Consider the following 27,265-nt stretch of genomic DNA (forward strand, 5'->3'; position numbering starts at 1 on the left):
GCAGAATATTATACAAACTTTTTCGACGCTTACAAGCCATAAGAGTGCTCCGCAGTTTTTAACCGTAACTTTGATTACATATATTGGTTTATAAAACATCATTGTTTACGAAGGCCTACACTTTTAAATTAAAATAAATTTAATTAAAAAAAAATACTATAGTATTTTATATCTCTAAAACTTTTTGGGTCAAAACATGATCGGCTATCTTAGCTTATGGTCGCCATGAAGCTTAGAAGCTGACTACTCTGCAATAATCGTAGGGTCTTGTTGATGTTCTCGAAAAGACTAAGGCTGACATCACTACTATCTAAGATATGCAATCATGCAAAGAGGCGCACGTCGGATTTGTGGTGTGAGAGACACTCCGTTGCCGAGTACTGTCGTTCACTCTGGTGAAGAGTTTCTCATCATAATTCGCATCAAAAAGAAATTCTTCAACATCTCGTTTATTCATGCCCACGCCCCGACCGAAGACAAGGACATGACGTCCAAAGACCTCTACCATATGCCCTTTTATCGCATTACGAGCGCTGTCAAGTAACAACTTCGCAAGCGCCCGTATAATGGTAGGCTGCAGCACTAGGTTCAGCATAACAAGGTCTATCCAACATGATAGATGGAAGGCACACTTCCAGTGTTTTCAATGCACGTACGAGCCGAAGACTAAAACAGTTACTCCAATAAGCAGTGGAACCAGGTTCCCCACTGTTATATTATTTATGTATGCACATCTAAGTATACATAGTGTGAACTAAAAGGTGCATTCTTTTGCAACCGAGTTACAAAAGAGCACTCGATAAAGTAACGAAATGCAACCGTAATGTTTAAAACTACTTGAATCTTGTATCTTGCCTTATTTTTAAGATTTGCGAATATAAGAGTATTATTTCCATTAATTAACGATTTTAAGACAATCCACTATCAAAAATTAAAAAAAATGTGTATTTAATTTTTTATTAATGCCCTAGAAAAAAGTCGTAAATAAAAAATGTAGATTTTTTCATCCAACAAAAAAGTATTCATGAGGTTTTTCAAAAAAAAAATTATAATCTTTCCAAGATGGCGGTGATTCCATAACCCCCCCCCCCGAGACCCGCAAATTTATTTTTAACATCTCTCTAACCTGCTCAACAATAATCACAACGTTTTATGGAAATCAAAATCAATTATCAATTATCAAAAATGGTCTAATGTAGAAGTACCTTGTTCTCTTTATATTAAACTTTGTAACAGAAATCAGGCAACTGTTATAATATAGGGCATACTGCAGGGCTTAAAAATATAAATTTTACCTGTTGAATGTATCTTCATGTCGAGGGCTTATATGTATATTTAATAACCTATATATATCTGCAATTTTACAAAAAGTAATAGTAGTTTCTGATTCAAGAATCAGCCTCTGACTAAAGTGTCAATACATCACTCTTTTCACAACGGTCTTATGACCATGACTTCGAAAAATTTTTTTTATTCCGAGTTTTCGAATATTATTGCCTTACTTGAAAATTGGACAGCAGGAGCAATATAAAGTGTACTTCTTTCCCGGGTAGATGGCGCTGGGAATGAGTTGAGTTTTTAAAATAAATCAATTGCATAGAGATGTGTGTTACTCATACGCCATGACGGTCCACCGATTTCGTTCATTTCGTTCTTAAAACTAATAATCTTTAAGCATTCAAATTTCCAAAGTACTGGCCTATGCAGCATGTAGTAAGGCACACATCCAGGCGCCTATGTATGTACGTATGTATATTTAAAAATTTAAACATTCCAAACCGCTAACAGGTCTCTTACGCGATATGTATTTGCATATGTAAACGCTACTTTTTTGTAATTAATCGTATGTACCATATATTAAAACTTATCAGCATAGTAACAATAACTATACAAATACACATAGCGTGTAACGGGACTCTAAGCCAACACTGTAGAGATTATGCCTTAGGGAAATTTGAAAATGTTATTCTAACTAAACCCTCCGGTTATTTTGAGTGCAACTAACCATGAAGTAGCGATCATTTGAATTAGCATAAACATTTGGCTGCGGCTATAAAACGCACTATTTGCATTGCGCATCAGAGCTGTGGTGTTTGCTTTGCGGCATATGGTCGAATGCAATTGGGAGCTTTAAGCAAAGCATCTGACGATTTAGCAAATACTGGATGGAGTGCATAAATTAACTGTATTTTGGTTGTTGACACAGCGCTATTTACCAAAATCTTAATTTGAATCTATGGTATTTGCTAAACAGCTGTGAAATGACTTTAAAAATGGCTTTCTATTTGCCACCTATGAAATTTTAAAATACTCCTTTGCCATCATACTTCATGCCATTTATTTTTGCGGTGTGAAGAAAATAAATATTTGCTGCTATGAATTCGAAAGCCACAGGTGGTCTGCACTGAAAAGCTCGGACTTGAATTTAAATTGAATTTTAATTTTTCTAGCTTTTCGTTTGCATTATTCTATTAGAAGTTGCTAATTCCACATTTTTCATATTTGAAAATGTGCTCGAAAGTAGGCATAGCTCTACATTTCAGTAAATGCTGATTTTCAGTATGTCAAATTCAATGGCATTTATTGCCAAATAAGCGAAAACACATTGTTAAGCCGAACTAAAATCGACATACATATAGGTTATTTTAATTCAGAGTAGGTTTTCAATCATCTATATACATACTATGTAGGGATAAATCGATGCCATCAAGGTATTACTCAAATCAGTACTTATACTTGTATCAAACAAGGTATCTATACGTTCTCAGTATCGGCAAGGTATCTAGTACTTGTACATAGAACTACGATTTTGCATATTTTTCAAAGTTATTGTATTTTTTTCACAAAAAATATGCATTTTTAAAAGATTATTTATCTTTTAATATTTTTTCATACAAAAATTTAAGACAACAATTATTTTTGTATAGTATTTTGAGCAAAAATATGGATAAAGGAGATATAGTTGTGTCAAAATATGTCGTAGTGATGAAACGATACGAATAAATACAAATACATACTCGATACTTTTCGTTCGATAACAAGTAATTTTGGTATCGATATTTTTGAAGCAAGTACTGAGTAGGTATCGAAAAATAAATACTCGTCAGTGTTGCCGTTGTACGACTAAAGGGGCAATTTGACCCTTTTTAAGCGCCAAAACCCTTCGACCCGACTTTTTGAAAATTTAGATTTTTTGACCGTTTTCCAAAATTATGAGAGAGAGATTTATTCTTTTATTGGTAAAGAAAAGCAAAAATTATATAATCTGACCTTTTTTTTCGTCAATAACCCTTTTTTTGCGACTGATACTCGTATCGAAACCCGATACCAAGACAAATTTGGCTTTGGCAATTTTTCCTCCACTGTTATACCTAAGCGCCTTGTTCTTCATAGCTGCTTAATTGCCAGAAAAAACCGCGAGAATGCGACAAAGTCGATATAATGCAAGCAATATACGCTCCAATTGCTTCACCAAAGTCGACAAATACAAGGTGCAACTGTTCGAGAGGAAGAGTAGACTGTATGAATGCTCAGTACAGACGTTTCCACGCGATGTTAAACTCACTGCGTAACTCTATTAAGCTAAGCGCATAGTGGAGCGACGAGCAAAGCGACGAGCAAAGCGACGAGCACAGCATCGAGTAAAGCGGCCCCAGAGAGTTGATTACAAAAAGAAAACTTCTTAAACAGGGATCACATAGTTTGTACATTTGTACAGATTTATGCATTTTGACAGTTATCTATACAGTGTGGTTATTTGGAATTTTTTTACTGAGCCGAACTCATTCTCGATCAAACCAGATAATAGTTAACTTATGACTTACAAAAATTAAATTTAACTTATTTAGTTGATACGGAATACTTTCATAGCCAAAAGTATCGATATGAGTAGGTATCGATACTTTAGAAGCGATATTTCCAAGTAAAAGTATCGATATCCGCATGGTATAGTTCCATCCCTACTTGGCCGTTAAATAGCTTGAGATAAAAAGAGAAATTTAGACCATTTGGCTCGAGAATTTGAGTCTTGTGTATTAACAAAAAACAAAAAACTATGGCATAACCCGTTTAAGAAGTGTGCATACTTAAGTATATACCGTGCGCGCGAATGAAACCAATTCAGAAGCCGAAATGTTGTATACTTCTAGGCAAAGTTTTTACATTGCTTCATTAAATAGCTCCAACCAAAACATTGAGCATACTACAGTTGCATACTCGACGGCCCATTGGACCAGTCTGGCTGTGTTTTATGCAAATTTGCTTAATTTACCTATGGAGCGCAAACACTTTCGCTATTCATTAGCTCCTGCTGTGTGATAACAATCTATGTTGACAAATTTCACCGAACTCAGAAATAAACAAATAAATGCAAAAGAACATTTTATAGCGCAACTATTTACTCAACTCCTAGCTTGATAGTTATTAACCCTACTAAAAATGTGCTCAACGGACAAAAAACAAGTAAGTGCTTGTATTCAGTAAACAAGACAAAGCTTACTTACATAACTACAATTTATTATATGCATATTTGCTATAGAAACTTTGTAGAGCTCTCTAGTTTACTATTAGAAGGTTATTTAATTGACACCTACGAAGAGCTCGTATATATATATACAACAAATTTACTTATGCGTAAGTACTTCTATATATCTTAGGTGTCTTAGTATGTGCAAATGCTGTGTCGTGCGAACATCTTGTAGTAAAAGTTATTAAGCATGCATACTCCCTTGCGGCTCCAATACTTTCTTGCTTTCGTTGAATGAAATATTTTACGTGCGAAATTGCTAAAAAAAAAATTCCTAATAACCGCAAAACAAAATCATGAAAATCCTCCACTCTCGATGGAATAGTTATGAACACAGAAGTTTTATTGAAGCTATAAAGAAAAGCAAAAGCAGGAGTGAATCCTTAAGGGGGAAACATTGAGGTACGAAAATTCAATTCAGAAAATTTTGGGTTTAATAAGTTAAGGTATGAGAGAGAGAGAGAGAGACAGAGAGATGGATAGAGATGTTTGTTTGATGTTATACGTAATCGTGCTCGAACAACAAAAGCTAGGCCGGAGGACCAGAAAGTTATTCCTTCTACAAAGTTATAAGTATCTAGAGATACACTGCCGGAAAAAAAATAATAGCACAGAAAATTTTTTATAATATAGATATGCAACAATTTTTATTCTCATTTTTCCCCCTAATTTCTTATAAAGATTTGGTTCATTCTACAACAAAAATCATAAAAATATTATTTCTAAGCTTTGAGCAAAACTGAGGAAACTTCAATGAATTTTCGTGCAAACTTTCAACTTTTTTAATGAGATTTTTTTAGAATTTTTTCCAAAAAAGTTTATTTATCTGTATATTTTTGGATAACCATAACGTACATACATAATCACAGCTGTTAAAGCTTAATGAGCGTTCATATGTCAATATCTAGACAACATTTTACTCTGATATTTTATGTCAGAAATCATCCGCGACTTTATGAATTTTCCTAACTAACACTAATGCCTGATTTCAAAGTCAAGTTTAATGATAATGCATTTCTGTTAGCTGGTTGGGAGAAGTGCAAATGCCACCATCAATGTTTTCTATGCTCACTTGAAAATTGTTTTCCTTTTCACTTTGCTGTAATTGCCTATTTGGTTGTTTGTTCTTTGTGGCTAACATCAGCACAGCTGCGGTTGTTTGCCAAATCAGGAAACAGCACTGGTGTGAAGCCAACACATCACATTCTTACTTGTTGTTGTTGTAAGCTTGAGCACGTTGTCACAATCAGTCCTAATTCAAATTACCAAATAATTCGCGAAGCGTCACGTAAACACAAACAACAATTAACTATAGATAGGCTGTGCGAAATTATGTTACGTATACGCAGTGGTGTGTTTGCATTAAGTGTGCTACAAAATGTAATTTATTTATATGCATATAATTACGCGTGAGTTTATATGTTTGCTTTAGTATGTATGTGTTTGGCAGTTCGTTTCACGGTGCGTTTATACATACAAGTGTGTGCTTTTAAATTGTTTATTACATATGCCCATTTACATACATACATATATGTATGTATATATACATAGATGCGTCGTATTTTGGTATGTTTTAATACAATAAAATGCTAGTATGTATATAGAGATACATTATAACATAAATTATAGCAATTGTTTGTCAATGTAAATTTAATTACCGCTATACAACACATAACAGCCAACTTTCATTATCGCGTTTCTACATACATATGTATATTTATTTCACTAACATCATTTCCTACCTCCTAATATTGCATAATACAATCTGTATCCTTCTTTTCTCATTTATTATTCGCTTTGCTGTAATTGAATTCTTGGCAGTGCGTGAAGCTCTATCTCGTCCCAAGCTTTACATTTTCTTTTGGTCGCAAAAACTTTGCTTACTTATTCTGAGTTTCTTGCTTTTCTGTTATTCGTCCTAACACTTTGCATAAACAACGCTTCCTAGCTTAGCGCTTACGCTCCTTTACATGCGTTTTTGAAGTTTTTTGGACTTTTATGCTCCAAAGTGATTTGGCAAAAATTTCTTTCACTTCAAGTTGATTGAACTGGAATTTTAAGCTCATTTACCTTCGGAAATTTAAAAGAAGCCCAAATTGAATTATGTATATACATATAAATGACATTGAATACCGATCACTTCCGATCACTCATATTTGTTATGAATACCATTACCGATATAACTATATGTATGTAAGTAGATATTATTATCGGTATATTTATCGATATTAATATGTATGCCTGTATCTATTGTTATCGATAAAGTTATAAATAGGCTCACCAATGTCGATAATTTCATTATAGATTTTGTAAATAGATTTATCGGCATCGTCATTGCTATATTGATTTTGTGCGGGTGTGGGACTTATATCGATAATTATCGATTTAAGTTATTTATGTATATAAATCGTTATGGATCAATAGTTTACGATAATTTTATCGCAGGTTTTTTGATAAATTTATCAACGTATTTTTCCCTATATTTATCGGAATTATCGACATACATACATATGTAAATCGTTATGAATGCAATTATCGATATATTAGATACTCAATATTTTTTATCTATATCTATCGTTATCGATAATTTTATTATAGAGTTTATAAATAGATAGATTTTGTAGATAGATTTATTCGTCAATATCTTTGTTAATAAAACTTTTATCGCGAAATTATTTTATTATCAACTGCTATCGCTTTGAAAGCACGTGCTATTTTCAAAAAATTAAAAAGTTCCCCTAACTTTAATTCGCCTAGCATAAAGTGCAAGTGCACTGAAACATGTCTGAGTTGAAGAGCAGTATATATGCACTTAAGGGATAAAATATGCGAAAACGCGGTTATGTACCGAAATATGTATGTACATTAGGGAGGTCCAAAAATGCATGTGGGGGGGAAGTAAAGTCGGAGTTTTTATGCTTTCACCACCTATGATTGTTCTGCACCAAAAAAATACACCCCTATTTTTATTTTGGAAATCAAAAAATATTTAGAGGTCGCTCAAAGTTTTCCATGTATTCTTAAAAATCAATATTTTTCGATCGGAAAACTCTCTTTCGCTACCAATAATAATACCCAATTGTTCTTTTTTTAAACCATTTTTTCATAGTAACTATAATTTATAGTTCCGCCAAAAACCCCCAAAAAACACGAGAAATGCAATGGGGGACCAATAAAAATTCGTTAGTATTAAAAAATGGTTAAATAAACATTTACCGATCGAAAAATACTTTCGAGAATGCTATACCATTTCTAAGAAAAGTGTTTTTTTCCCCCATATAAAATATATAGAAAACTTTGAGCACATTAAGCGAACTCTAAATATTTTTTGATTTCAAAATAAAAAAAAAGGTATACTTTTTTTCGATATAGAACAATCCTAGGGGGTGAGAGCCTTAAATTTCCGACTTTACTTGTTTCTGGACTACCCTAATGTGCATACGGTGTATGCATATCACGATCTCAACACAGTTTTGCTGGGTCAACTGCGCTTATATATACATACATATAGACACATATAGGCGCAAGGGAACCGGAGTAGCACACCACCTTTTTGGAAAAAAAAAACTTGAGTTGTCACATAAAATGCATAAATAAAATGGTTTTGCCTATATCCAGCGTAACACGCCTCCCATCCTCTGCTCGATTTTCTTATAATTTAAAAAGTGGTAGCAGTAAATAGCCGCAATCAATTTGTTTAAGCCTTAAGGAAACATTTTTTTATTGAACAAAATTTTGTCTTACAAAACGTTGCACCTTAATGTAAGAATTAATCCTAAATATTTTCTGCCTTATTATTTTCATACATAATTCATACCTGTACTCGCATCCCTATCTAGTCACATATGTATATTTCTTTGCAACTTTTTAAGGTGGCTGCACCCTAAGCCTCTACTTGTCATATGTGCACCATATTTCAGTGCAACACCACACTGCCAGTTAATTACATGTGCGCTTACTTTGCGTGTCTATGCCATTTGGCGGCATTTTCTCAGCGCACGCCATTGTGGCATACAGTAAACACTGTAGCGCCTCGCATTTAATGCCGCCACCTCCATAGCACAGAGCGCAAATCGCTTTTAATAGCACACTTTCATGTGCAATTAGCAGCTAGTGGCTGTAAATTATGAATTGTCCTTTTGACTCCGTTTACGTGGCGCACTTTCAACCGAAATATTCACTTTGCACACTCACGATGTAAAATGCTAAGCAGCGGGGCAAAGTCATGATAGTCACGCATTATTGTAAATGTCATTGTGGCGCGTGGTTAATGCACATCGAACTAGTGATAGCCAAAGTGGCAAAGTGCTAGTGATGTAATACATAGAGTATTAGAGTAGTGCGTAGGACACACAAATATTTAATTAAATTTGTTGTAGCGTTAAATTTGGGATCAGCAGAAATTCGGTTAGATATTTTTAGTATATTTCATTGAGTTGACCTCTGAAAGATCATCGCACTTAACGCTCTTAAAACATTTCGTAAATAAATACTTGCTTCATTTTTTTCAAGCTCCATCATTTCTACCTTCTTTTTTTGTGACCTTCCATTTGCTTCCGGTACAATATTTTGCCTGACACTTGCAGCTTTAGTATGTATGATATTATTAATTAATTGTGTAACTTATCCGCTCATATATTATTCCAAGCTGCCAACAGCAATTTATTACAGCAACTGTCGCCTTAGTTATTTATTTACGTACATTAGACTGCGCCTTAGTTGTATGGAAAAAATTTTAGTAGTGAACTTTTGATGCAGTTGACTTCTTTTTGATACGTAGATCATGGATCTACAGTCTTGCCCCTAAATTTCATTTTCAGTTTTGACCACTTTGTGAAAAATTCCATGAATTTGCTGAACTTCAGGGCCTCTGAGGCACGTCTTTCCATTATACGATTTTGAAAATTTTTTTGCAGCTCACGTTTTTATGACCAAATGCACCTTTCTGGGGGGAGTCTTGCTTTGTAGGACAAAGCTGCAAAATAAGACGCAGTGTAATGTGCATACAAACATATGTAAGTATTTATGTATACATACATGTAATTATTTAAATAGGCGTACGTCACATACAAGGTTATAACGCTTGGCATCTACATATATATCGTCACTAGACACGAATAAAGGCGTGAGCTCAAAAGTTGACCGCGAAAAAAGGCGCATAAAAAAAAACTTCAGCGAAGAAAGACTCTTAACATAGTTAACGGCGAAGAAAGACGCGTTAAAATATTTGAGGGCGAAGTAGGACACGTAAACTTATTTTCGCGGTCAACTATGTTTACGGTTGTAATAGTAAGTACATTCCGTAAAGAGTTTTTGGCGAATAATGCTGAAGTGACAGTCCTTGGCCAAGTATAAATCTATGATTACGCATCTTTCTTCGCCGTCAACTAGGTTACGCGTCTTTCTTCGCCGAAGTTTTTATTAAGCGCCTTTTTTCGTAAAATTTTTTTGTATGCGTATTTTTTCGCCGTCGAAACACTAGCGCGCCTTTATTCGTCTCTAGTGACGATATATAATACGCAAAGGCATTTTTTCTTCCGCATAAAAGATCTGCACCGTCCAATCGCTTTTCAAAAATGAGGTGTCAAATTAAAGCGCTTGGCCTGTAGATGTGCAAACTGGTTTTATTTTCTCGAACAGAGTTGCGACCTCGAGAACAACTGTATTCAAATTATTTAATAAGCAATGCCATAATAACAGCGCCGTTCGTTAGATTTTCCTAAATGAGGTTGCAAATTAAAAGGCTTGGAATGCTGATATGCAATAAATTGTTGTGGAAATTGTTTTGAAAATCTTTCTTTCTTAGCATAACTTTAGGAGGGTTGCCACCTGTTTAAAAAATCAAATTAAATTTGTATTAAGGAAGTTAAATAGGAAACAAATGTTCCAACATATGGGTGCCAAATGAAAGGGGGTTTCAGAAAGGATCAGTTTGAAAATATTTTGAGTGGGTTGCCACCTGCTTGAAATGTCGAATTTAATTAACTTATCCAAAAGTTATATGAAATGTCAAAATTTCGATGTCAAACGAAAGAGTGTTAAGAAGTCTTTAGTTTAAACATTAAGAATATTTTTGAGGGGTTGGAAGAGTGTTGCCACCTGTCTAAAAATTTATTCAAATCACCAAATGAATTATTAAAATATGGGTATCAATCGAATGGGTTTGAAAAATCCTTTTTTTTCTGAACTATATTTAGCGGGGTTGCCACATGTTTAAAAAATAAAATTCAACTTAATTCATTAGTTAATTAAAATATGAATCGCAATGTTAGAGGAAAAATATCTTAGCGCGAAACTGCTTTTGAAGAGAGGTGCCACCTATTTAAAAAGTCAAATTTAATTAACTTTTAAGCAAGTTTATATGATGAAGCGAAAGGGTGTTAAACAACTTGATTTTGAACATTTAGAATGTTTGAAGAAGGTTGCATGTGTTTATAAAGTGGCATTCAAATTATTTATGAAGTTGGATGAATTATTAAAAGATGGATATCATCGAAATGATTTTGAAAAGTTGCCACCTGTTTAAAACATCCAACTCACTTAAATTAGGGCAATTACCTAATTCAAATATGTGTTTTAAAATTTGTTAAGAAGTCTTTAGTTTGAACACTAGAAATATTTTTTGGATATTTTAAGAAGGTTGCCACCTGTTCAAATACTCAGATTATTTAAAAAGTCAAATGAATTATTCACGGTGGGCAGGAAGCGAAGATAGGTTGCATAAAAATGTCGACAAAATCTGAAAGCAGGGTTGTATTTGTTGATATCGTGAGGTTAAGAATCCGCTTAAATTGAAATCCTAGCTGCTCCTGTTTTAAAGATATCCCCATTTTATATACTTCTGATAGGATATATTTGCAAAAGAGGAAGGCGTACTTCTCGATAATTAGAGCATATTTATACGAAAAGAAATCTCATACAAATCTGTTCCTCTTTTTTAACTCACTAAAACGGATCAAATAAATGTGAAACATTTTCATTTTTTCCTACCGAAAGAATAATTGATCGAGATTTATTGGGCGCTACCGGTATACAACTTAGATAAAACACCACAATTACCTTTTACCAAATAACTTTCTCATTACAAGCACTTTCAATATCGCAATATATGTATGTATGTATACAATATTGTATGCTATATAATACGGTAGTAATTTTTTATTAAAGGTTTGTTGCTATAAGCAAGTAGCGCAGGCAAGTCGCACTGCGCTTGTGCAAGAAATAAAAATGCTCTAACTTAGGACGGGTTTCATTTAAGTGTCCCGGTTTTCGATTTGATTGCACAAATTTTGCTTAAAAATGACTACGCTGAGAGAAAAAACGCGTTGTAATATTAAGAAAAATTTTATGAATTTACTGGGGGAAATAACGCATAGTAAACATGAATATGTTTTATTTGATTATCGTTTTAAAATGTTCGTATTTAAAAACAATACTTTCATACCACGCACACGTGGTGTTGAATCAAACTGAACATTTGAATGCACATTTACATGTCTGGCTGTAGCTGAGTGCACGAAGATGCCGTACAAAATTATTGGCCCGGAGACACTTTCATCTGATCACAATTTCAAATCAGATCTTTTAGAAAAATGTTTAAAATGTAGCTTTTGAGCCAATTAGTAAAGTGCAAGTCTGAAGTTACCAGAAAATTTCGTTGATTTTTTGCAATTACTTATTTTTTGCTGACAGTGTCTTCCACATACAAAAAAATGTCGAACATAGTTTGTATGGAAGAAACTCTCCGTAAAAACAATACCAAATATATTGCCTCGTTCATAGCCATGAGCAAAATCGTGAATACATGGTTTTCCGCAAAACAAGCGGATCTTAGTAATTTTGATAAAAATCTTAACGAACTCCGCACAGCTTTGAAAAGTACTGGAATTTCTCAAACTGTCAAAATCCATTTTATCCTTAAACATTTAAAGCAATCTATTTCATTCTTGAATAACGATGGTTTAGGATTATGGTCCGAGCAGGCCGGGAAGTCAGTTCATAGGGAATTCATTAAATTCTGGGATAGATTCAAAATAAATATGATTGATAAACCAAATTTGTGAGTCGCCTGAAGAAAACTGTAATGACATTTTCATTCCAGCATATCGTTGCCTTAATATAGAAAAGCCCTATCTCACATCGTCGCTGAAATGCACAAAGCCGTAACTAACTAAAATCTTTTATTGCATAAAACGATGTGGGGCCACATAATGCGATCAAATGCATCATAATCAATTAAAACGTAAATTTTCGATTTTTAGTTAGTTACGGCTTTTTGTATATCAGCGACGATGTCAGATAGGGCCTTTCTATATTAAGGTAGCGATATATAAAAACTTAACTAAATAATAAAATATTTAAATACTAAAATGTGTGACTACATTATATGGTAAGCCAACAAAAAAATAAAAGGAAACAAAAAACAAATATAAAAAAATAAAGCAAGAAAAAAGCATATAAAAAAATAAAACCAAAAAAAGAACAAAGAGGTGCAAAGTAAGTTGCCTCTACGTGGTGCGCCTTGGAAACGATTGAAACCGGCTAAAAACTTACATAAACTTATATTTTCACATAATATATATACACACATTTACTCACACATACATTGTTGAATATTTAATGCACAAGGATGTTTTTCTCTTTCGCAAAAGTCGGTCCTATCATAACTATGTAAAATGTGGATATCTTTAAAACAGGAGCAGCTAGGATTTCAATTCAAAGGGATTCTTAACCTTAAAATATCAACAAATTCAACCCTGCTTTCAGTTTTTGTCGACATTTTTATGCAACCTATCTTTGCTTCCTGCCCACCGTGTATTAAAGTATGGGTGTCAATCGTAATGTTGTTGAAAAGGCTTTATTTCTGAAATATATTTAGGAGGGTTGCCACGTATTCTATAAGCTGCATTCAAATTATTTAATTGTTGTTAATTTAATTTTAAGTTAACTGAATATATAAAGGATGGATATCAATCGAAAAGGGTCTGGAAAGGCTTTCAGGTAGGTTTTGCAATTCACTTCCGAGTGAATTTAAACCAGATTCGCTTGGAACTCAAATTAAACATTGTAGAAGTTTACTCGAAAATAAAATGTATAACCTGAAAAATAAAGACCTTGCCTTTTTTGAAATTATAAACTTTTTATCGGTACAGGGTAATTTAAAATTTGATAATATTAAAAACCGGCTATGCGAAACGGCTGCACGAATTTAGAAGAAATATGACACTCGAATCGTTTGTTGGTTTTTAAAATTTTATCTTGGGCATTTTACCGCCGTGCGGATTCACTAGTTCAAATTAATAAGAAATTTCATTTTATATCACCTCAAGTCAAAGCCATATTAAATAGTAATTAAAGAGTTTTAAAGGCTTACATTTGAGACTGTTTGGTTGCATTGCACCTTCGAGTTAAAACGAAATGAAAAATGGAGCGCAAAATCTAGTGTTGGGCAGTATCAATACCAAAAGTACCCAGAACTCGATTCTCAAAAGGATCGACAGCACCCGATTTTTAAAAGTATCGATACTGAGTACTCCAAAGAACTCAGTACTCACAAAGAACTCGAATGTACTCAGTACTCAAAAAAGGAACTCCAAAGTACTCAGAACTTAAAAGAACTCGAAAGTACTCAGTACTCAAAAATACTATATTCCAATAATCGCTTTGGTACGTGTACTCAGGATCGATTCAAAGTACTCAGTATTAAGTGTCGAATAGACTTAAAAAGTACTGAGTTTTATTTAAATTTAACGGTATTCAGAAATGATTGTCCTCAATTTGCAATTTCAATAATTTTCAGTTACAATACTTGTACCCAGTACAGTTAGCCATCCATTTGACGTAATTTGGGATTCATATATTAATTTGAATAAAATACTGCCAGTTTGTGAGATTTTTACACTAAGTTTTGAAATGTTACCAACATGTGTATATTTAGAAAAAAGTACTCAGTACTCTGAAAAATACCCGATCCTTAAAAGTATCGATACCAAAGAACTCGATCCTCAAAAGTACTCGATACTTAGCAACAATAGTAAAAACCTCCATATAAGCAGCCATGGATGCAGACATCATGGCGTATACGCAACATTTAACATAATAAGCGGCTTTGTATGCACAGTAGTGTGTTATTTACCATAAAAAGAACTTGGAACTGGCTTTTATCTGCTTTATAGAGTTATACATACTACACACATATGCACTCATTTTGGCATTGTTTCAGCAAAAGTGACTATTGCTGCTGATAAGTATGTGCAGTGATTGCTATTTTGTGCTGCAACTGCTAACCGTTTTTACCCCTTACATTTCACTTGCCTGGTTGTGTCATCAAAAATTCATATAAACACTTATGTGTAATGAAATGCAAAACTCTTGCTGGCTCATTACTTCACTGTTATACTCGTACTTAGGGGAACATATGTATGTATGTATGTAAGCACATAAGCGCAAATATGTTCGTTATATAAATATGGAGTGAATATAACCCAGATCAGTGTTGCCATTTGATTTGAGATTTAGCCGATTGCGATAGCAAACAGCCGGAGAAATTTCGATTTAGCCGGCAGCCGATTTGTTAACCGTTTTGCAGAAAAAAATTAGCCGGTTTTAGCCGATTTTGCTATTTGCCTTGTTTTCTTAAATTTCAAATATGTATATATGTTTCTATTTTTGACTAAGCGACCCAAAATCTGTTAGAAATGGCTACTAGCCTTATCGTGGAGAAAATTTTCATGTTAGGCAGGGTTGTATGAAATTGTGCCGATTTCGCTTATTTTTATTTTAAATGAAGAAGGGTTTTTCTTCATAAAATGTTTGCTATAAATGTCTTAATTTCAAGTGTGAAGTTTTATTCGCAAACTTAGAAAATAAGAAATTGTTTCACTGTTAAGACACTTAAGATGCGTTTGTGTTTGGATTTAGTGCCAACAAACAGAATAAATATTACATGTAGATATTGTCTTCCCAGAGAGCGCATATTCAACTCTGCCTAAATTAAAAAACATCATTTTTGCCCACTCCCAAAGGCCTCGTAGGGAAGACAATAGGTTTGTTCGTCGAAAATCCAGCGAGAATTATCACTCAAAATATCAGATAGTAAGAAAAAATGCTCCCAAATTTTCTCTCATGAAGAGAAACTTGCAATTTTCTGTACGAACGCAAATTGGCAAGATTTTCTGCCAGCTAGTGTCCATGGTTGCATTTCAAACAAAAGAAATTTGTATTGAATTTTTAAAATTCTTTCAGAGGGGTAAAAGACAGGATCTACGTGTATATATCTTGTCAGTCCGACTTTCTTCAACATATGTTTCAATTTCTTTGTCGGGTTTACTATATCGACTCTGGTTGAGATTGCATTCCGATTATGAAAACAGTTTTTTTTTTGCCGAGTACCTTTCAAATCTTTGGAATTAACTAAATTAATTAAGTAAACAAGTATTAACTTACATTTTTCATTGTAAAATCGCTCTAGTTTGTAAATTTTTAAATTTAACGAAGTTGTTTATTCACAAAAAATCCAACCATGTGCCACAATCATATGTTTTTCCTAATTGCAAATTCTCGCTGGCAAAATTTTTTCCGGCTCGAATTTTTTAACTTCTCTCCCAGAAATAGTACTCGTGATTTATTTAAATAAAACATGTGAAATTTAGTTGAAACATTTTAGCCGTTTTTAGCCGGTTTTATTTGCCAATTTAGCCGGTTCGTCCAAAAAGTTCTGGCAACACTGACCCAGATAGCAAACATTTTTAACTATATTAAAATCAACTCTTTCGGGACCAAAAGGATTTGCATAACGTTTTAGAAGCTTTATTTTGCTTTGTTGGATGATACTTTAATTTCAAAAATTACGATGTAATTTCGAAATAAATGCATATTTGCATTATTTTGTTGAATGATTCGTCTTTACTTTTGTATGATAAAATTTTACTCTGTAGATGGCATTTTAATGCATGTTAACAGCTGTAAACTTACAGTATCGTATAAAGTAAAGGCCATAGATAACTGACACAACACTGGTTTACAGCAAAAATGCAAACTGAATGTCACTATCTAGTTCCCATATATGTAGAATTGCATAATAATCTTAATACAAAAGGTGGCAAATGAAATCAAACAAAATTCGCCATAAATCGTCACTTAATAAGTAACTTTTCGATTAAAGATGCCGTTTTAAAATCGATTAAATCGAAGATCGATCCGATTCGATTTTTGTCGATTTTTTAGTTCCGATTCTATCCGTGAAACGTAAAAAAAAAATGCAGAATCGATATTCGAGTTTAAAATTTTACAGATATTTGAACTTGAGGCTGGTACAAAAAAAAAATGGGGTCTCACGCCTCCCACCTCTCCAACTTGAAAGAGCAAAGAGGTGAAAAACTCTATATAAAATTATGGCTAATACCACAAACTAAACTTAAAAAATTGAAATTCCAAACTTTATGGAAAATTTCATACAAATTTTAAACAAGAAAAAAACTTCGGCAGTGCAAAAAATATATGTACTCAAGCTCCTTTGTATAATACACTTGTTACAATAGTGGTCAATTTTGAAGTAAAACATAAGTTATTTTCTCATTTGTGGTCGAAAAAAAAATTAAAAATTCAAAAAAACTTAACCATTTTCATAAATTCTGTTTACGAATTATTATTATCTCACTTTTTTTCAAAAGTATTTATGGATTGCTAGCTACTTGATAGCTTTTGAATACATCCAGATATTGTAACCGTTATGAACAATGCATGTTTGTTTATAAAAAATACTTACAATAAAAGTTTGGTCAGGTAGCCGTGGTTTGTTTCTTTGTAAAGATTAAGTATAATACATTATTTTACAAAATATATGAATCAATCTTGTGAGATCAATTTGGTTTTTGACGATTTCTTCCTGCATCGGTCGTTTTTATTTCAATTCAAAAATCGATTTTTATTACTTTGATCTGGCATCTCTATTTTCGATAGGCCTCTGTTAGGTTTCTGAATAAATAATAATCAAAAATTCGAACTTTCGGAATTTTAATGCCGCCTAGAATGGTTCGATTCCGAAGCAAAATATACCCGTTTTTTATTTTGAAATAAAAAAATTTACGGAGTGCACAAAGCGTGCAAAGTTTTTCATGTATTTTATATGGGGAAAAAACAACGTTTCATATAAATGGTGTAGAATTCTTCAAGATCAATATTTTTCGATCGCAAATTTGTTTTTTTTTTTTTAATGAAAACAGGGGTATATTTTTTTCGGCATAGAACAATCCTAGTGCTCAAAAATTCCGACTTTACTGTTTTTGGACCACTCTAATGTACATATGAGTAACGCTGTTTAGAATTGGATAAGGGCAATCCGTGAACAAAAAAAACACAAATTTGTGATCCAGTGTAATTGAAGCGCGTGGCAATAGTATTGACTCGATATCGATAACCCTATTTGGTGCCGACATACATGTGCACATATGTATGTACATCATACCGACAAATTATATATCAATGGCGACTCCCAAAAATATACGTATATACATATAAAGTTATCATAAAAAAAATCTATAACACCATTAAATATATCGACAGCAATATCGATCTTTATATGCATCGATCATGATTTTCTAAAGTATATGTGTCTATAGTGTTCGATAAATACGCCTACAAAAATATCGATAATTGATAAGTCGATTACATATCAATCATTAACTACATACATATATCGAACACTTATTCGAATATTTGATTATTTATTTTACAAAATACATTTCTAATGCTAAACACTCCGTCCATTTCACGGTTTTTAACGTGTCTAGCTTATTGTGCATGCCTATAGCTCAATATTTAATTTTAAATTTACCTATATTTATATTTTATTTTCGTCTCCTCTCTTTCTTTTTTTTTGCATGAACATTTATCTGTCCGCACAAATTCAATCACAATGGTTATTATTTCAAATGTCACCGCCAACATGAACCTCCACAAAATGAAAAACAAAACGGACGCGTATGCTGCTGATGACAATCCCGATGACAATACAATAACGCGCACATGAATGGAATATTTTTATTAAACGCCAAAATAAATACATCACCTACACAAACACGCATACGCTATGGCATTCATGCACAAACATAGGCAAACTGGCAGCAACACAATGGCGCACACGCTTTGGCCGTCCCTCACAAGTGCCACGCCTTGGCGATGTTGATCCCACAGGTCGATTTTGTGCCTTCCCCGAGGAATGGCTCAAACAAAGAGCGGGTAAACTGAACAGAAAAAAAACAGAAAACTAATCGAAACAAATTCGGAAAAAACTTAACACTAACATTTGTTCTTTTATTAAAAAAAAAAAAATTATATATTTAATATCAAGGTTTATTTTACTTAATTATGAAAAAAAAAAAAACAAAACTACTAACTCAGTTTAATTTAAAAATTAATAAATATCTATTTAACTGAATACTTTTATTCTCTTTTATGTGCTTTTCCCCTATAGCGGCTAAAGCGCCACCGCCCACCATGGCAGATTTGCGTCGAAGTGAGTACTTGTTGCTTTGAAATTTTATAAAAATTCACAATGTTCATGAAACTTTTATGGATTTTTACAGTCTTCGTAGTGAATGCTGTGCCATTCATCGCTTTTGGCTTTCTGGACAACTTTGTGATGATAGTTGCGGTAAAAATTTTAATTTAAATCTTAAACCGAATTTTCGAAATTTCTGCGAAAAATATAGTGCTTAACATAATTATAGGACATCCACTTAATTATTGACAAGTTTAAACTATTTATTGTTTATTATTTAATTTTAATTCTTTTTTTTTTTTTTATAAAAATGCATATAGTTTAGTCTATACCAAAAACCATGCACACTAAGTTTTAAACTTTGCACAAACATTAAAGAAAAATGACAAAGTTTCATAAAAATCTCACACTTTCTATTCAGAGTTTTTAGAAATTTTTTACGTAAACAGTTTTAGAACCCGTTCGATTCTAGTCAATAAAAAAAGTCAAAATCAATTGTAATAGAGTTGAATTGGCTTTAAAACTGCATACAAATTCTATGTAAATAAAAAGTGTTAAATTTCAATAAAACTTTGTCGATTTTATAATTTTTATACAAAGTTGGACACTTAGATGAGTTTTATTATAGAATGAACTACCTTTTATAAAACAAATAATCCAAGTTAAATAATAAAAAATAAATAGCCAAAACTTGTCCAGATGTGGGTGTCATATAGTTATGATAAGCACCATAATTTCAAGTTTTGGGGTTTTGATTTTTTGGAGCCCCCTTATTTAGTCTAATTTTACCGTCTTACTACTGAAAAAATTCAAATTGTGTGGTATTTTCATTAATCTTCTCTTATTTTCAGGGCGACTCAATCGAAAGCCTTTTTGGCGCCTTCATGTGCATATCTACAATGGCTGCCGCTGGTCTCGGCAACACCGTCAGCGATATTTTGGGCATTGGTTCAGCATATTATGTGGAACGTGGTTGTGAAATGATGGGCTTCCGTTTACCCGATTTAACGCCAATTCAAATGGAAATGAAATCCAGTCGACACTCGGCAAATTTGGTAAGTCAAAAAAAAATAAATAAATCTCGATGAATAATGACTAAAAGTAAAACATGTATCGCACACTCACTAAAAAGATGAGACAACTGCAATTTTGTCATTTCAGAAATTATACGCTAAAAATGTTCACAGACTTTTTATTTACCGTTCAGCAAAGGCTGCAGAAAATTGTTGTTGTAATTTGTTGAAAAAATCAAAGGTCGGTACACATTGTCGATCAAGTTTGATTGACGAAAACGAGCGGTTACACGGTCAAACAGGGGAAATTTGAGCAAAACTGTCGATTTTTATCGCCAACGTGTACCGCAGATAAAGTAAAATCTTGCTTGCCCATATGATTAGCAACCACCATTGAAGTGGTTGTGCGATATGTTCACAATTTGTTTACACTCTCTATATTATTTATGTTTTTTCTTTCCAGGGACGCATTGTGGGCATAACAATAGGTTGCATTCTGGGTATGTCACCACTTTGGTTTATGAAAAAGAAGGAGCCACATGAAAGTCCAGCTGTGAAAGCTGAAGCCGATGTGAATGTAATTGCGAATGTAAATACGAAACTTGATAAATCTTAAGACAGTCAGTTTTTTTTCAATTAAAATATGCAAACATATTTTTTTTTTTTTAGCCAATTACACGTATCTAGTTTAATAACTTTTGCAATGTGTACTAAAATTTTGTTTTTCAATTTTTTCGTGAAGAATTGGAAAAGCATTAATTTTTTCTCTATTTACTCATTAAAGTGACTTAAAAACTTATAAATTGTGGCTTGTTTTGCGAAAATCTTATTATCTTTTTTAGTTAATACTTTTAAACATATATTTGTATCCTATGTATCTTAGCTGTGTTATGCAATCTAAGTTTATATGTCTAATGTTTTTATTTAATTTTTTTTTTTATCTCGTTAATGGTGCTTTTATTTCTTTATTTTCAATATTTAATGGTTTTAAAGTGGAAAATATATGGAGCGTTTTTATTTTAATATAATTACAAATTAATTTCCGTTTTGTTTTGTCATTTATTTGCGTTTTTAAGTTATTATTGCCATAGAAATTTTTTAATAAAATGTCATCATTTGATGGAAAGGGAGCAATTATTTTTGAGTTGGGTCGAAGGCTGTCTGTTACGTGAGTTATAGATTTTGTTCACATACAGCGATATACATGGGGTCGGAACCTGCCAAGCTGGGAAAGACTCCGGCGGTGGAGGGAGTTTTGTCATAAAGAGGTTAAACAACGGTCATCCACCGTTTCATCCGATCTTGAAGCGACGAGCCTAGGCTATCTTCTCAAAAGGTTAATCGCAACTAGAATGCTTCCTATCTGAGGGTCGACGTTGATTTAGACCGTCAATGATCTGTGTGATATTGATTGGCTTGACGTCATAAGGATTTCGAACCCATACCCCTCCAGTTTCATGTTGATCATTATCAAAAGTCGTTGTGAATGACTCCTAAACATTGCATCACTGGATATGCTAACAGTTAAAATAAGAATATTCGATTTTAAACCGTTTTTATTTGTATAAAGTTTCGACATGGGTATAAACCCATTTTTCGCTTTCCTTTTTACTTCATAAAAGTAAAAGTTAAAGTAAGCTGGAAAGTAATATACATAATAACTCGGTATAACAGCGACGTTTTTTGACTTAATTTTCTTATTAGGTGTATTTATTTATGTTTATTATATTATTGTTACTATTTTATTTTCGTTGTGTACTTTTTTGCGTTTTAGTTTTAAATTTGCCTAGGTTTTCATCTTTGAATGACTTTCTAAAGAAAAATATACTTTACACAGCACTAGAGCATAAAAGCGAAATCTGTCTTTCATATTATAAACCAACTCTTAAATCAAGTAACTAAATGCCTTTTTACTAATCACAAATGTACCTTCTATCATTATGTAATGCTTTTTTACGAAAAGTTACACCAAGTTAAAATCAAATTTAACTATGTATTTTTATTGCCAACTAAAGGTGATATCTTTATTGTTATATTTACCTGCAGAATAAAGCGCTTAAGCTTATCAAATGAAAAAAATAGTTATAGTAACAAAAAAAAAACATGGAAAAGTTATGAAGCATGAAAAAATTCGAATTGTCTACGTAATATTAACTTAGATAAAAAAGCTTTTGAAGGAAAATTACTTTAAAAGGAAATGCAAAACTCTTCTAATGTCTTCCTAACACCTCCGATTAAAGTTATTTTTTAATTCTTTCCACTAATTAGTGCTTTAATGGCACATTTCACTTGTTTTAAAGCTGTCAGAAATTGAAATGTAACATGTTACTCATTTGAAAGGTTAAAAAGCTGCCGAAAATAGAATTTCAATATCATAAAAAATACGAAAGCTATGTTCTTTAATAGTCCTTATACTAATGTATTATCAAATTAACTCATTACTTCAGAAGCAAAGCAAACCCGTCCCATTTAAAGATACTTTTTGGAAGAGACTATAAGAATTTTTTGATATAAGATTTCTAATGAAGATTTCAAGCTAATGCATATCGAAATAAATAAATTTGAAAGAACAAAAAACATAATTTGCTCAATTGCAGCAGTATTAAAAAGAAATGCTTAAATAACATGTGTGAATATGTATGTATTTTCATATGTACATAAAAGCACAACTCATAAAACCTTAAAAAAAAAATACCAACACCAATTAATTAAAAATGTGTAGCAAGGCCATAGCTGAGTTTCGCATACCTAACTAAAACAATTACATACTTTTAAAACAGCGCATGCTTACATCACAAAAAATGTGGTATCTTAAGAGCGTAAAAACATAAAAATCGAATGTAACAATTTATATGTGTGTACTATAATAAGTAGATGAGTAGTTGAAATTTAAAAATACTACATTGAAAATAAAAGGCAAAGAGCTTGAAATTAGTAGTGCAAAAAGTGTTGTTGTAGCAAATCAAAAACATAATTAAAACACAAAAAAAAACAAAAAAGGGTATGTTTCATTTTTCAAAGAGGAATTTTAAATTTTTTTTAGGTCTCTTTTTTTTCTCACAACACCTATGTAGCTATGTAGGACTTCAGCTTTGGTTTTTCTGATGACGATATATGCAAGACAACTGTCAACTTGGAAGTTTCCTTAAGCGCATTATTTAGGATGCCCTTCTAGGTAGAAGTAAACAAAAACAGCGTATGTTTGTCATACATGAAACAACTGTACTTTCTATTTTACATAATTTAATGCTTAAAAGAATGCATACAAATTTATAGATATGTATAATTTATGGTACAATCAGTATTTATGATTTTGCCAGCAACTGAGACATTTGTTTTTCATAATATTCGTACTACAATTAGACTAAAATTAATGGGCAATAAGCGTATGACACTATCTTCATCAGCTATACAATTTATGAAAATCTCGTCGCAGTGTTTTATAAATTTGTTCCAGTTGTTGGTGCTGCATGGCATGAGGAATTGTGTCGCTTTCATCCTCCGCAATATCCGCATCCAATGAGCGCACATTCAAAAGAGCTGAACCACAACGTGCTAAGTCGCATTGAAGTTGCTGAAAGTAGAGAATTTACAATTTGTTTGGCATTTTTAAACATACATAAGTAAGTATTTACATACCATCAGCAGCTGCTGTCGTTTGTCTGCCTCTTTTTGATCATAAGGCAGCAGAAGCGTTGGTATGCATATTAGCAATTGCGTTTTTACATAATACAAAGCTACTGCATCCACGCTTTCTATTTTAATATACTTTTCTTCTACTATGTATACAACTTTGACCGCTGTTGACATAAAGTACAACTCAAACATATGCTCATCCGTAACTGGCACCTTGAAGCAATCAGCAATGGCACTAAAGGAACATGACGGCGGTAGCCGCAAAGTATGTGACAGCACTTCAACCTCGAATTTTGGTTCATTCTCCCCTGCTTCGAAACGAAGCGACTCATTGGATTTCGTATTTGTTATGTCGCATCTGCTATGCTTTAGGAAATTTCTAATAAGTTTTGAAATATCATAGTCATTGCAAATGGTTACAAAGCATTTAAAGCGTGTGATAAGCTCCGCATAAGTACTGGAATTTATTTCCAAATCAATGGGCAGCGTAATAGCTACAAAATCTTGTTCCAAGCACACCATAGTATAAAGCTTTAGTTTGATTTGAGCAAGTAATTTTCCCACCTCACGCTTTAGGGGTAAAACAATGCATAATTGTTGTTCTAGAAGAGCGCTGGGTATGTGCAGCATATGGCTATCGCTGTAATCAACATCTATGTGTAAATGCCAAAGACTTTCGCCGTTATGCAGCACATCATTTTTGTCAATTTGTAAGTATATTAACGCCGCATAGCTGTCGTGGTGTAGCTGGTAGTTGTTATTTGCATACAACATAATTACATCAGCCTGAGGTGCTGTTGGCAATTGTATACTGTATACAAGACGCGCTTTCGATAGATATCGATACAGGTCCCTATTTGAAGCAACACCGAGCAGCTGTTGTTTGACACACTCTTCCTCGATAGCAGCATGCATTTGCGCAGGCAAATTTACCAATTCATTTACTTTCTGGGCTTGTGCAAGCAGCCGTGATAAACCGGCGGGCGTCAGCTCATAAAGCATTTGCAAGTTCTCATATTCCGTGCTTACCAACGCAGCTGTGCTTGTGGAGAGCGGTAAGGGCTGCTTAGCTTTAGGCGCAGGATCGAATTTCATTTTATAAAATATATTATTGCAGCTTAAGCAAATCAGTTGTTGTTGCGTATGTACCCATGTGCAAGCCAACATGCCAGGCACGGCTTTATATGTCTCTTGTACTTGACAACAGTCCTCCTCGGCATCGTAGGAGAAATGCAATTGTGCCACTTGCTCTTCGTCGGTGAAGTAAAAACAACGCGTATTTGGCACATACACATGATCAATATACTGTGCGCCAGTATGATGCGACATGCGACGCAAGCCACAAGTGAGGTGCGAGTAATACCAGATGTCAATGCTCCCACATTGCAGAAATATCAGACAGCGCATCTCTTCACAGTCCAATTGTATAGAGTCTACCTTAGTGGCATATGCGCATAGCTGATGAATACTGTATTCACAGTTAGCAGCGTCCTCGCCGCTAGGACTGTTATCTTCTGGACTAGCTGCAAGTGAAAATATTTAAAAAGTAAAAAACTATTTAATTGCTTGTTATTAAACTTCATACCAACTACCTACAACCAATGCATATACAATACAAGATACTGTAAATATGTGCAACCATTGTCCAACCCGCAACTCCACTTCCTCCATCAATAAATGTTGCAAGAAATCCAAATTAGCTTCAGAGACTGGTTGTGAAACTATTGTATATCGCTCATCCTCCCAGGTGCAATTGAAAAAGTTTCTATCATCAAATGTAATATCACAGCGCTGCAATAATGTTGGCGTATTACGTCCTATATCTGGCACATCTCGATACAACTCCAGTGTAAGCGCACTCTGCGTCGCGATGTAACGTATACAACTAAATCCTGCCGTGGGTGCTGCAGCCATGCAACGCACACCCGCTCCAGTATCATTTAGCCAGTCAACCTCATGCATGGACTTAACCGAACTAAAATAATATACGCGCCCGCTTCGCATAAGTAGTAAAGCATTCATTTCCAATATGAAAATATCGTTGATGACTTCTCCAGCTGGCATTGGTATTCGCACTTTTGTCAAGCTGATTTTCTTAGTGCGACGTGCACGCTTGAAAACAAAATTAAGCAGATAATCTTCATTCCATGTCACAAACACTGTTTTGCCTGCATCTGTGCCGTGATTGGTTAAACCAAATGGCTGAAAGAGGGTGTCATCATCAATGGACCACAGCAGCTTATCAAATTCTTTATCTTCCTCTTCCTCCTCATCCACTTCCATTGCTTCGCACGTACTGTCGGTGGAGTTCATCTTGGACGTGCTTGCAAATTCTGGTACTTGGAAACATTCGGAATTATACATAACTTTGTAGAATTAAAATGGTTTATGGACGGATGCACAAAATTAGATTTGTTTACATATTTTCGCGGTTAATTTGAGTGTCAATTTTAATTAATAAAGTAGCTGTTAGACGCGGAAAGTGTAAGTCTTTTTGAAAAGTCGGTCTAACTCAAGAATTTTCAAAAGCAATTGCAGGGGACTAGATTCTAGTTTTCGTGTGCACTCGTCATTTTGCGATTCCGGAAGTGTAAAATGTCGCCTTGAAGCCACCTTCTTAAACATTTTGAAGACCTCAGCGACATAGCAAACAGCTGATTTTAAAGTTTGACATTTTGGTATATTTATTTCACAAATTGTGTATTTTTATTTAAGTAAATAAGAAAAACATGAACAATCAAGAATATGTGATTAATTTTGCGACAATTTAATTTTGCAGCACTACATCTACTCATTGTCGCCGGCAAAATTAGAAATAGATTTAATTTGGCGACGTCGACAATTGTAGTCCTGCAGCCAAGATGTCGTGCTGTCGTCAAAATAATTGTGTCCGTAAGAACGTGTGTATTTAAAATTTGACAGATGCTGCTTGTCGCTTGCTGTCGTCAAAGTGTTCCGAGCTTGAGAATGACTTTTAACTATCAAAATTGTGTGTATGAGTATTTGGCTGTGGGTTTTGCACTCGGTGTACCCTGAATTTTCTCACAGTTACAGAATCCAGCCCCAGGGCCTTCTTCGTCTGTTTACACAATGAACGCAGAAAATACTACATTCAACTATGTTATCAGATATTTTTATGCTTACGCACAAAACAGCCCCAAAAGGTTCAGTGCTTTAGTATTTAAATAGTTCATATCAGGAGAATGAATTAATTATTACAATTATTTTTTCTTTTGTATGTGACGCAAAATTTTTAAAAGGGGTCTTTCCTTAAACTCGTATAAGCCTCGTAAACCTCGTAAAGCTCCTAAATTTACGAGCCTAGTCAAATAACTGTCAAAATTTGTACGGCGCTCTATTTACGAACCTCGTAAACTTGTTAAGACTTTACGAGTTTAATGTCCTGTATGCAGCTCTCAAGAAAACGGTCAAGAAAAATAGTTTGTTCCAGTACACAAGGACATAGTAAGAAATAGTATGAAATTACAGGAAGTCGTTCCCGTACGCAAGAATTTCTCTCACTGGGAACACTTTTGAGCGAGTAAAGAGCAATATATATCAGAGCTTATATCTTGCCATCTATTGCCGGCG

At 33.6% G+C, this 27,265-nt stretch overlaps 2 protein-coding genes across 2 annotated transcripts in view; one reads left to right on the forward strand and one right to left on the reverse strand.

The window, feature by feature from the left end:
• Positions 1–22,231, forward strand: part of LOC118735822 — a 55,136-nt gene extending 32,905 nt beyond the window's left edge. The window contains exons 2-6 of the mRNA XM_036465796.1: positions 18,638–18,763; positions 18,999–19,040; positions 19,111–19,178; positions 19,877–20,080; positions 20,502–22,231. Coding sequence (XP_036321689.1) covers positions 18,638–18,763; positions 18,999–19,040; positions 19,111–19,178; positions 19,877–20,080; positions 20,502–20,654 — 593 coding nt within the window. The 3' untranslated portion in view covers positions 20,655–22,231. The remainder of the gene's footprint in view (positions 1–18,637; positions 18,764–18,998; positions 19,041–19,110; positions 19,179–19,876; positions 20,081–20,501) is intronic.
• Positions 22,232–23,295: 1,064 nt separating this feature from the next.
• On the reverse strand, positions 23,296–25,987 carry LOC118736421. Its single transcript, XM_036466515.1, has 3 exons — positions 25,267–25,987; positions 23,678–25,197; positions 23,296–23,612 (listed from the first exon to the last, which is right to left on the reverse strand). Exons 1-3 carry the CDS (start codon positions 25,985–25,987, stop codon positions 23,442–23,444), a joined length of 2,412 nt encoding a protein of 803 aa, XP_036322408.1. The 3' UTR covers positions 23,296–23,441.
• Between the last annotated feature and the right edge of the window lie 1,278 nt (positions 25,988–27,265).

The sequence above is a fragment of the Rhagoletis pomonella genome, unplaced genomic scaffold (assembly GCF_013731165.1).
Source record: "Rhagoletis pomonella isolate Grant_MI unplaced genomic scaffold, Rhpom_1.0 Rhpom_scaffold_00003, whole genome shotgun sequence".
Lineage (NCBI taxonomy): Eukaryota > Metazoa > Arthropoda > Insecta > Diptera > Tephritidae > Rhagoletis > Rhagoletis pomonella.